The 11996-nt window shown below is 46.3% G+C and overlaps 1 protein-coding gene across 1 annotated transcript in view; it reads left to right on the forward strand.

Annotated features, from left to right (window-relative positions):
• The window catches only part of ZNF415 (zinc finger protein 415), a 20985-nt gene that overhangs the window by 2654 nt on the left and 6335 nt on the right, over positions 1-11996 (forward strand). Inside the window, exons 2-3 of the mRNA XM_011946181.1 lie at positions 3522-3603; positions 8986-9106. Of these exons, the coding sequence (XP_011801571.1) occupies positions 3544-3603; positions 8986-9106 (181 nt within the window). The 5' untranslated portion in view covers positions 3522-3543. The remainder of the gene's footprint in view (positions 1-3521; positions 3604-8985; positions 9107-11996) is intronic.

The following is an 11996-nucleotide window of genomic DNA, read 5'->3' on the forward strand; positions in this document are numbered from 1 at the left end:
TTGCTCTGTCATCCAGGCTGGAATGCACTGGCGTGATCTTACCTCACCGCAACCTCCGCCTCCCGGGTTCAAGTGATTCTCCTGCCCCAGTCTCCCGAGTAGCTGGGACTACAGGCGTGCGCCACCACGCCTAGCTAATTTGTATTTTTAGTAGAGATGGGGTTTCACCATGTTGGTCAGGCTGTCCTCAAACTCCTGACCTCATAATCTGGTGCCTTGGCCTCCCAAAGTGCTGGGATTACAGGTGTGAGCCACTGCGCCCGGCCCCAGTTTTATTTTTGAAATGATACAGATATGGCAGGCATCGTTGCTCAGTGAGCCTATAATCTCAGCACTTTCAGAGGCTGAGACAGGACAATCACTTGAGCCCAGCCTAGGTAACATAGTGAGACCTTGTCACTATGAAAAATTTAAAAATTAGCCAGATGTGGTGGCTTGTGCCTGTTGTCATCCCAGCTACTCCAGAGGCTGAGGTGGGAGGATTGCTTTAGCCGAGGAGGTCAAGGCTGCACTGAGCCAGGATTGCATCACTGCACTCTAGCCTGGCCGACAGAGCAAGATCCTGTTTAAAAACAAAAAAGGCCAGGAGTGGTGGCTCATGCCTGTAATCCCAGCACTTTGGGAGGCTGAGGCGGGTGGATCATGAGGTCAGAAGATTAAGACCATCCTGGCCAACATGGCAAAACCCCGTCTCTACTAAAAATACAAAAAATAGTTGGGCATGGTGGCACGTGCCTGTATTCCCAGCTACTCAAGAAGCCGAGGCAGGAGAATCGCTTGAACCCAGGAGGCGGAGCTTGCAGTGAACCGAAATCACACCACCGCACTCCAGCCTGGTGACAGAGCGAGACTCCGTCTCAAAAAAAAAAAAAAAATTGGATATGAACAGACCCTTTCAGATACTACATTTGCAAGTCAAGTGTACGACATCATGTGTTTCTCCCAGACATCCCCACATCCAACTCTGTTACTTTGCTTCTGTCCCTGTGTAGCTGATCACAGCCTGGAGAAAACATACACCCAGATTTCCTGGCGTCATTTAATTCCTGCCCCGCACCTCTTCCATTCTCCTCTTTTTCTATTCTGCACCTTGTCTCTGGAACTTTTCTTTCTTCTTTTTGTTCATTTAAAGGCCTTGTTTTTTTTTTTTTTTCACTGTTGAGCCCCTGGAAGCAAAGGAAGACATCTTTTCCAACTTACCCACGCACCTGTCTCAGGGCTTGGGATCCCTACTCCGTAGTGACTGGGAATGGTCTGTTCCTGCTCCTGGCTGCTGCTAACCCTCCAATTGTGTACCAGACGCCAGCCCCACTCATAGCCTCAGAGTGTGCAATTGTTTGGCTATGATTTGTTTTGCCCCACCAACTCTCATGTTGAAATGTGATTTCCAAACTTGGGGGTAGGGTCTGGTGAGTGTCATGGGAGCAGATCGCTTGCGAATGGCTTGATGTCATTCTCTAGGGAGTGAGTTCTGACTCTTAGTTCCCCTGAGAGCTGGTTGTCAAAAAGCCTGACCTCTCTCTGTCTCTTGCCTCCTCTCTCACCATTTCATCTGCCCTGCTGGCGCCCCTTCACCCTCCATGCTGAACGGAAGCTTCCTGAGGCCCTCATCAGAGGCAGATGCTGGTACTGTGCTTCTTGTACAGCCTGCAGAACCATGAGCCAAATAAACCTCTTTTTTTTTTTTTTTTTTGACACGGAGTTTCGCTCTTGTTGCCTAGGCTGTAGTGCAGTGGCGCAATCTCGGCTCACCACAACCTCTGCCTCCCGGGTCCAAACGATTCTCCTGCCTCAGCCTCCCGAGTAGCTGGGATTACCAGTGCCCACCACCATGCCCGGCTAATTTCTTTTTGTATTTTTAGTAGAGATGGGGTTTCACCATGTTGGTCCGGCTGGTCTCGAACTCGTGACCTCAGGTGATCCACCTGCCTCGGCCTCCCAAAGTGCTGGGATTACAGGTGTGAGCCACCGTGCCTGGCCGTCTCCTCAACTTTCTGCTAGGACATCTAACAGGTATCTCCACATTCAGGTGTCCAGAAGTGACTTCCTGACTCCCTAGATGCCTTCCCCTGCAGTCCTGCACATCTCAGATGAGGGTGACCATGTATTTCCTGGGACTTCAAATATATAAGATATTACATTGTAACTGTGTTAATTTATAAAGAAAATATTATATGTTTAATTAAAATGGGTGAGGAAATACATCATTTCCAAAATTCTTTTGAAATATGGGAGAAAAATGTTTGAAGGCATCTGCCCTGTCTTATCTGCCCTCCCAGGACCTCTCTGACCTCATCTACTACCTGTATCCTCCTGGCTTCCTCTGCTCCAGCCACGCAGGTGCCTTTCCTGTTCCTGGGCCCTGGTTGCTCCTGTCTCAAGGCCTTCACGTGGGCTGTCCCTCTGCGGGAACTCGCCGACCCCTCAGCTGCGGGTGCAAACACCCCTCCTTCCCCAGGTTTCTTTTTTTTTTTTTTTTTTGACACGGAGTCTTGCTCTGTCGCCCGGGCTGGAGTGCAGTGGCCGGATCTCAGCTCACTGCAACACTGCAAGCTCCGCCTCCCGGGTTTACGCCATTCTCCTGCCTCAGCCTCCTGAGTAGCTGGGACTACAGGCACCCGCCACCTCGCCCGGCTAGTTTTTGTATTTTTTAGTAGAGATGGGGTTTCACCGTGTGAGCCAGGATGGTCTCGATCTCCTGACCTCGTGATCCGCCCGTCTCGGCCTCCCAAAGTGCTGGGATTATAGGCTTGAGCCACCGCGCCCAGCCCTTCCCCAGGTTTCTGTTCTGATAGCACCCTCTCAGTGGGGACTTCTGTGACCCACCTCCCATTTAACACTCCAGCCACCCCCTCACCCCCTCCTCTGGTCCCTATTGCCTGCTCTGCATGCTTCTCTCGATTCTTTCTGCTTCCACTGTGGATCCTGGTGAACCCAAGGTCCCAAGGGGAGAACAGAGTCAGAAGGTGGGGGCTATGCTGGGCTGACCCTGTTTGAGTAGAGCTCACCCCTGGCTTCATGTGGAAGTGCTGAGGTGCTTTGCAGATATACTTCTTGTGCCCGCACCCATGTCCCAGAGATTCCCATTCACATAGGTTGGGACCCGCCCTTGATGATACAGTGCCCAGCATGATTCTCATCTATATCCAGCCCTGAGCACCAAGGCTCTGCGTCCTCTATTTCTGAGGGCTGAGCTCAGCCTGGGAGCCACAGAGAGGGAAAGGGGGCTGGGCTCTGCATGGGGGTTGATCAGGGCTGGGTCTGCTCCCCACTGCCGCAGCGTGTGTGCGAGCTTCTCCAGGAGGAGAGAGGGTTCTGAAGAAAGGGGTCAGAAGACTCATGTATGGGTTTTCCTGTAGGAGTTTCTTGTCCCTGGGGCCACCCTGCTGCAGTGGGCAGCAGAGGACCATCTTTGCACAGGGCGAGCTCCTCCCTGTGTATGTGTGTGCCTGTCACACAAGAGGGCGTGTGTTGTTTTTGAGCAATAAAGAGCACTTTTTGTTGTTGTTGTTGTTATTCAGCATTGACTTCTAAAGACTCTTGATGCATGAGGAAGAAACCCAGAAGAAGACAGCAAAGGAGTCAGGAATGGCTTTTACTCAGGTAAAGAAAGATTCTGTGTGGATCATTCTGTCTTCTTCCTTTCAGAAAGGCAGGAGACAGTGTCTTGGAGCTGCAAATCTTCTCCGACTCTGAAGTGTCCTGCCTGACACATTTGCTCACACTCACCCATGCCTTTCCTCAGTCCCTCTCATCTCTACTGAGATTCCGTCTCACTCTGACCCAGTGACATGAACTTGGGAAGAGTCCAGTGGGCATGGTCCTGGGAAGGGCTCATACCCAGACATGGATGGAGACGGGGTGAGGGTCCCGTGGTGTCAGTGCTGTTGGACAGCAGGGATTGTTCAGGGGCCACATCTGGATGCACTGTCAGCTCTCCGTGGCCCAGGAATAGAGAAGCAGAGAAGCTGCCCATGGAAGTCATGTTTCTTTTTGTTGTTGTTGTTTGTTTGTTTTTGAGACAGAGTTTCGCTCTTGTTGCCCAGGCTGGAGTGCAATGGCGCAATCTCGGCTCACCAGAACCTCTGCCTCCCGAGTTCAAGCGATTCTCCTGCCCCAGCCTCCCAAGTAGCTGGGTTTATAGGCATGCACCACCATGCCCGGCTAATTTTGTATTTTTAATAGAGATGGGTTTCTCTATGTTGGTCAGGCTGGTCTCGAACACCCGACCTCAGGTGATCCACCTGCCTCGGCCTCCCAAAGTGCTGGGATTACAGGCGTGAGCCACCATGCCTGGCCTAAAGTCACATATTAATGTAGACAAATACCTGGTAAATCCTGGAAAAGGCAGCCAATAAGGGGGTATATTTTGTGCCTGATTTTGTAATCCAGATGAAACTAGTGGATCAGTATGTCTCTGACTCCAGACTGTTAATGACTTGGAATGGAATGTAAAGTTGAGATGCAGACATCAGTACCAGAGGGCGTTTTTTCCTTTAATGACTTTGAAACACAAAGTCAATGTAGAAGTGTAACTGTAAGGCCGAACACAGTGGCTCAGGCCTGTAATCCCAGCACTTTGGAGGCCGAGGTGAGTGGATCACTGTAGGTCAGGAGTTTGAGACCAGCAAACATGGTGAAACCCTGTCTTTACTAAATATACAAAAATTAGCCAAGTGTGGTGGCACACGCCTGTAATCCCAACTACTCAGGAGGCTGAGGTAGGAGAATTACTTGAACCTGGGAGGCAGAGGTTACAGTGAGTGGAGATCGCATCACTGCACTGCACCCCAGCCTGGGTGACAGAGCCAGACTCTGTCTCCAAAAAAAAGAAAAGAAGAAAAACCTAGGAATGGATTTAACCAAGGAGGTAAAAGATGTCTACAAAAGGAACCCTACAGCTGGGCGTGGTGGCTCACACCTATAATCCCAGCACTTTGGGAGGCTGAGGCAGGTGGATCCCTGAGGTCAGGAGTTCAAGACCAGCCTGCCCAACATGGAGAAACCCCATTTCTACTAAAAAAAATACAAAATCAGTCAGGTGTGGTGGCACATGCCTGTAATCCCAGCTGCTTGGGAGGCTGAGGCAATAGAATCCCTTGAACCCGGGAGGTGGAGGTTGCAGTGAGCTGAGATTACACCACTGCACTCCAGCCTAGGTGACTGACAGAGACTGCGTCTCAAAAAGAAAAAAAAAAAAGAAAAAAAGAACCTTATAAAATACTGATGAAAAATATTCAAGAGGATACAAACAAATGGAAAGACATTTCATGCTCACAAATTGAAATAATTAATATATATATATTTTGAGACTGAGTCTCGCTCTGTTGCCCAGGTTGGAGTGCAGTGGCATGGTCTTGGCTCACTGCAACCTCCACCTCCTTGGTTCAAGCGATTCTCATGCCTCAGCCTCCCAAGTAGCTGGGGGACAAGCGCCTGCCCCCACGCTGGGCTTATCTTTTGTATTTTTAGTGGAGACAGGGTTTCACCGTGTTGGCCAGGCTGGTCTCGAACTCCTGACCTCAGGTGATGCACCCGCCTCTGCCTCCCAAAGTGCTGGGATTATAGGTGTGAGCCACCATGCCCAGCCTGCCATTCCTAGGTATTTTAATTCTTTGTAACTCTTATAAATTGATTTTGCCTTTTTGATTCCTTTGATTTTGCCCTCATGATTCCTTTTTCAGGTAGTTATTTTTGGTGTATAGAAACACTACTGATATTTGTATATTGATTTTGTAACTTACAACCTCACTGAATTTATCAGAACTAAGTATTTTTTGGTGGGCCCTTGAGGTTTTTTTAGATTAATATCATCTGTAAAATAAGACAGTTTGACTTGTTCTTTTTCAATTCGATGTCCTTTGTCTCTTTTTCTTGCCTGATTGCTGTGACTACAACTTCCAGAACTGTGTGCAATAGAAGTGGTAACAGTGGGCATCTTTGAGTTATTCCAGTTCTTAGAGGAAAAGCATTCAGCTTTTTTCCATTCAGCATGATTTTAGCTGTGGGTTTGCCATTTAGGTGTTTCTTTTTTTTTGAAATGGAGTCTCGCTCTGTTGCCCAGGCTGGAATGCAGTGGCATGATCTCGGCTCGCTGCAAGCTCCACCTCCCAGGTTCATGCCATTCTCCTGCCTCAACCTCCCGAGTATCTGGGACTACAGGCACCTGCCACCACGCCCAGCTAATTTTTTCTATTTTTCAGTAGAGATGGGGTTTCACCATGTTAGCCAGGATGGTCTCGATCTTCTGACCTCGTGATCCGCCAGCCTCGACCTCCTAAAGTGCTGGGATTACAGGCATGAGCCACTGCACCCAGCCTAATTTTTGTATTTTTAGTAGAGATGGGGTTTTACCATCTTGGCCAGGGTGCTCTTGAACTCCTGACCTCAGGTGATCTGCCCACCTTGGCCTCCCAAAGTACTGGGTTTACAGGAGTGAGCCACCGTGCCTGGCCTATTTGAAATTTTTCTACTTTTTTCAAGTAGGTGTTTATTACTATAAACTTCCCTCTTAGCATTGCTTTTGCTGTATTCCATAGGTTTTGACGTATTGTGTTTTCATTTTTACTTGTTTCAAGATTTTTTAAAAAATTTCCCCCTTAATTTCTTCCTAGACCCAATGGTCATTTAGGCCGTCTAATTTCCATGTATTTGTACAGTTTTCAAAGTTTCTCATGGTACTGATTTCTAATTTTATTCCATTGTTGTTCTAAGAAGATACTTACTAAGATTTTGATATTTTAAAAATGTGTTTAGACTTGTTTTGTGTTCTAATATGTAGTCTGTCTTGGAGAATGTTCTATGTGCTGATGTAAAGAATGTATATTCTATACTCTGGTTTCTCTTCAGGTCGTATAAATCTTTCGCCTTTTACTAAAGATTTCCGTGGAGAGGAACAAAAAAAAAAAAAAAAAGAATGTATATTGCATACTTGTTGGATGAAATGTTCTGTAAATATCTCTTAGGTCTGGCTAGTCTAAAATGCAGTTTAAATTCAGTGTTTCTTTGTTAATTTTCTGTCTAAATCAGCTGTCTAATGCTAAATCCCTATTACTAGTTTTGGAGTGTATCTCTCCCTTTAATAATATTTGCCTCATATGTCTGGATTCTCCAGTGTTGGGTGCATGTATGTTTAGAATTGTTATATTCCTCTTATTGATCTCTTTATTAGTATATAATGACCTTTTTCATCTCTTTTACTGTTTTTAACTTAAAGTTCATTTTGTTAAGTAGAGGTACTCCTGCTTGCTTTTGGTTTCATTTGCATATAATACCTTTTTTCATATTTTCACTTTGAGTCTATTTGTGTCTTTACAGTGAGATGAGTTTCTTTTTTTTTTCTTTGAGATGGAATCTTTTTTTTTTTTTTTTTTTTGAGATGGAGTCTTACTCTGTCACCCAGGCTAGAGTGCAGTGGTGCGATCTCGGCTCACTGCAACCTCCACTTCCCAGATTCAAGGGATTCTCCTGCCTCAGCCTCCCGAGTAGCTTGGACTACAGGTGTGTGTCACCACGCCCAGCTAATTTTTTATTTTTAGTAGAGACGGGGTTTCACCATCTTGGCCAGGCTGGTGTCAAACTCCTGACCTTGTGATCCACCCACCTCGGCCTACCAAAGTGCTGGGATTACAGGCATGAGCCGCCGCGCCCAGCTGAGATGAGTTTCTTAAAGGTAGCATATAGTTGGGTTATATGCTTGTATCAGTTTAGCCAGTCTATATCTTTTATGTGGAAAGTTTAAACCATTTACATTAAGTTCATTATTGACATGCGAGGGCTTGTTACTGTCACTTTGTTCATTGATTTCTGGTTGTTCTGTATGTTCTTTGCTCCTTTCTTTGTCTAACTGTTTTTCATTGTGGTTTGGTGGTCTTCTATAGTGGTAACATTTACATTTGACTCGTTTCCTTACTTGCATGTTAGCTCTGACAGTGGGTTTTATAGTATTGTGTGTTTTCATGATGGCCAATATTGTCCTTTTGCTTCTAGATGTAGGGATCCCTTAAGCATTTCTTGTAGGGCCAGTCTACTGGTGAAGCATTCCCTAAGCCTTTGCTTCTCTGGAAAAGACTATTTCTCCTTTTTATGAAGGATAATTTTGCTGAGTATAGTATCCTTGGCTAGCAGGGTTTTGTTTTTTTTTTTTTCTTTCAGCACATTGAATATATCATACCATTCTCTGTTGGCCTGTAAGGTTTCTATTGAGAAATTTCCTGTTTTATGGAGCACCCTGTGTAAGTGACCAGATGCTTTTCTCTTGCTTTTTTTTTAGAATTCTCTTTCTTTTGACTTTTGACAGTTTGACTATAATGTGCCAAGGAGAAGACATTTTTGGATTGTCTCTCTTTGAGAATCTATGAACTTCCTGTATCTAGGTATCTAAACCTTTTACTACACTGAGGAAGTTTTTGGATATTATTTTGTTAGATAGGTTTCTATCCTTTTCATTTTCTCTCCACCTTCTGGGACACCAAAAATTCAAATATTTGGTCACCTTATGGTGCCTGCCCCATATGTCACATAGGCTGTGTTCATTCTTTTTTATTTTTGTTTGACTCATTTATTTCAAAAGACCTGTCTTCACGTTCTGAAATTTTTTCTTCTGCTTGATCCCTAGTTCATCATTGAAGTTTTCAAATGTACTTTGTACACACATGCCTATAGTCCAGCTACTTGGAAAGCTAAGGTCGGAGGGTCACTTGAACCTGGGAGATTGAGTCTGCAGTGAGCCATGATCATGCCACTGCACTTCAGCCTGGGCAGCAGAGCGAGACCTTGTCTCAAATGAAAAAAAAAAAAAAAAAAAGAGAAATAAAAGCACAATTAGGGAGAGATATATACTCAAAAATACCTTAGTGTGGGTTTATCAGAACACACACTTCAATTAAGTCTATACTTAAAATTCTCTTTTATGCTTATTTTGTGTGAAGATGGTAACTCCCTTCATAACCCCTTGGTGAAATGTGTTTATTATTTTAGGGACAGTTGACATTCCGGGACGTGGCTATCGAATTCTCTCAAGAGGAGTGGAAATGCCTGAATTCTACACAGAGGACTTTATACAGGGACGTGATGTTGGAGAACTACAGGAACCTGGTCTCCCTGGGTGAGGATTATTTTCTTCCAGAAGTCAAAATCTGCCCTTGGTATCTTGCCATTTTCCCTTGTGTGCCCTCTTGGGAGCCCCTGCATTGCCTGACTGAGTTTGAGGCCTTGTTGACTCTGAAATGAAAAGCTCCATAATGTGGACTCTGGAGTTTAACCATCCCCTTTTTCCAGATGTTCTGACCCCTTCCTGATACAACAGTGGTGGTTCCAGAGCTGAAGTATCCATGAAAGCATATAGTAGACTTTTGAAATACTCACTTCTTGTTTTCTACCCCTGTACTTTCATTCAGTAGTTCTTGGAGGGGAGCTACAGTCTTCCCTAAGCATTCAGAGTAGGCATTCAGTGAAAGAATTTGTGAAATATTTTCCCAGATCCATCTGTGATATTCTCTCTTCTTATCCAAGCAAAGGGCTGAGATTCTTGAAAAGCCACAGCACATCATGTTCCATTCATTTTATAAGCAGGAAGTTCTCTTCCTGACCAGAATATTATCTCATGTGAGAGCACAGGAAAGAGCCCTGGACCATGAAAAGCCAAGTGCAAATAGCAGGAAAACCAAAAGGGTGGGAATGGATCAAAGGTGTGAAAATAGGTTAAGACCTCAGATGGGGGGAGAGGAAGCCACACCATTAAATTATGTTTGGAAACTCTCAGCCAGTGGGAGAGGTCTATAGGAAAACAAATGTTTATATCCTGTGAGCTCTTAGAGGAAATTTTAAACTTCCCCTACTTCTGCCTCTGCTCTTGAGACGTGTCATAGATGATCCTTTCGCTGTCCAGTGGGGGCTGCAGCTCAGGCAGAGACAAATGGAAGTGCTTATCATGACGGATAACATTGCTCTCTGACTTCTGTGAACTCTCTGGCTCCTTCACTCTGAGGGGTCCAGGAGGGGCCATATCACAAGGGTCTGCTTCTCCCTTGGTCTCTCCTGTTCTTTTTTTTTGAGACGGAGTTTTGCTCTTGTTGCCCACGCTGGAGTGTAATGGCGCAATCTCAGCTCACCGCAACCACTGCCTCCCGGATTCAAATGATTCTCCTGCCTCAGCCTCCCGAGTAGCTGGGATTATAGGCGTGCACCACCACACCCGGCTAATTTTGTGTTTTTAGTAGAGCCGGGGTTTCACCATGTTGGTCAGGCTGGTCTCAAACTCCCGGCCTCAGGTGATCCGCCCACCTCGGCCTCCCGGAGTGCTGGGATGACAGGCGTGAGCTGCCGCGCCCTGCCGGTCTCTCCTGTTCTTGATGCCCACCTGATGCTCAGTTCGCTTTCCGTATAGATCAGAGCTGAGGCCTCCACAGTCCTGCTGCCTGGAGCTATCTATGCTCCACCTCATTTCTGGTGTTTGGAAGACCTGCGCAGGAGATGGGAAACACTGGCTGCTCCTCCTTTGCATCGGAGGCCCCGGGAGCTGCAAGGAGCTGTCTCAAGCCCTTTGTGCCTGTTGTGATCCCTCAGCCATTTCTTCTCTTCTGCTTTTGCCACAGTTCATGGGTGTGTGGACCAGGGGAGGGGGTTGGATCTTCTGAGACTGTTACTCAGCAGAACTATAAGAACAGTTGACAGGTCTTCACTGGGATCCCCTGTCCTACACAGGGAATATATCTTAGTCTTTCAGGCTCTTCGCTTAGGATCCATCTATAGGCAGAGCAGACAATCCCATCTCAAGATCTTTCAAAATCCAGCCTCATATGTTGTATTTTTCTCTCTTTTCCATGGGTCTCACTACTATATGAATGTAGAAAAACCTTGGCTCTTCCTGATTTTGTTTTCTCTTAAGTTTGCATGATTTTTCCTCTGAAAACCGACTTTTGGTCAGATGCGGTGGCTCACGCCTGTAATTCTAGCTCTCTGGGAGGCCGAGGTGGGCGGATCACCTGAGGTCAGGAGTTCAAGATCAGACTGACCAACATGGTGAAACCCCATCTCTACTAAAATACAAAAATGAGCCGGGCATGGCTGGGCACAGTGGCTCATGCCTTGTAATCCCAGCACTCTGGGAAGCCAAGGCAGGTGGATCACCTGAGATCAGGAGTTCGAGACCAACCTGGCCAACATGGTGAAACCCCGTCTCTACTAAAAATACAAAAATTAGCCAGGCGTGCTGGCATGCGCCTGTAAGCCCAGCTACTCAGGAGGCCAAGGCAGGAGAATCGCATGACCCCACGAGGCAGAGGTGGCAGTTAGCTGAGACGGCACCACTGCACTACAGCCTGGGTAACAGAGCGAGACTCCATTTCAAAAACAAAACCCGGCTTTTGATATACACACCCCTAGGGTCTGTCATTTGTCTGTATTCCTGCTGTGATAACCAACCTGTAGGTTATGCACACCTTCTCCTGGAGTCTCTTATGGAGGGTGTTTATGTGATAACAGGAAATTTGTGAGGGAAAACTCTTTGACTGATATAATTGAATAGCCTCCTGCTACAGGTAGAGGTGCCCCTTAAAGTGCTGAGCAGAATTGTCAGCATGGCCCAGGATATGAGATACAAAATAGCAGGCGAGCCTGATTGACACGTGTTTCCAGCTGTCCTTCGAGTTTTGAGGAGCCTCACAAAAATGTATCTGAAGGGCACTGCGACAGTGCTGGACACATAAACTAATGATCATCTCCCCTAAGCCAGCAGTCGGTGTGGGATGTTCTCCTAGCGATGACGTTGTCCAAGTTCACAGCGTCATATGTGTGAGGCTCTTGACTAAACTATTGTTCACGCCGTATTTGTTCCTTTTCCATCCTGTGTGCACCATTGTTCATTCTCATCAACAAACCTTTGTTCAGCCTGGGTTCAATTTGTTGTAGGTTCAAACCTACAACAAATACAGCGTTGACACATCACATCTGGTGGAGGGAGCTTGTGAAGCTGAATGATGCCTTGGTTTTTTCTC

This window comes from Colobus angolensis, unplaced genomic scaffold (genome assembly GCF_000951035.1).
Source record: "Colobus angolensis palliatus isolate OR3802 unplaced genomic scaffold, Cang.pa_1.0 Scaffold25, whole genome shotgun sequence".
Taxonomy (NCBI): domain Eukaryota; kingdom Metazoa; phylum Chordata; class Mammalia; order Primates; family Cercopithecidae; genus Colobus; species Colobus angolensis.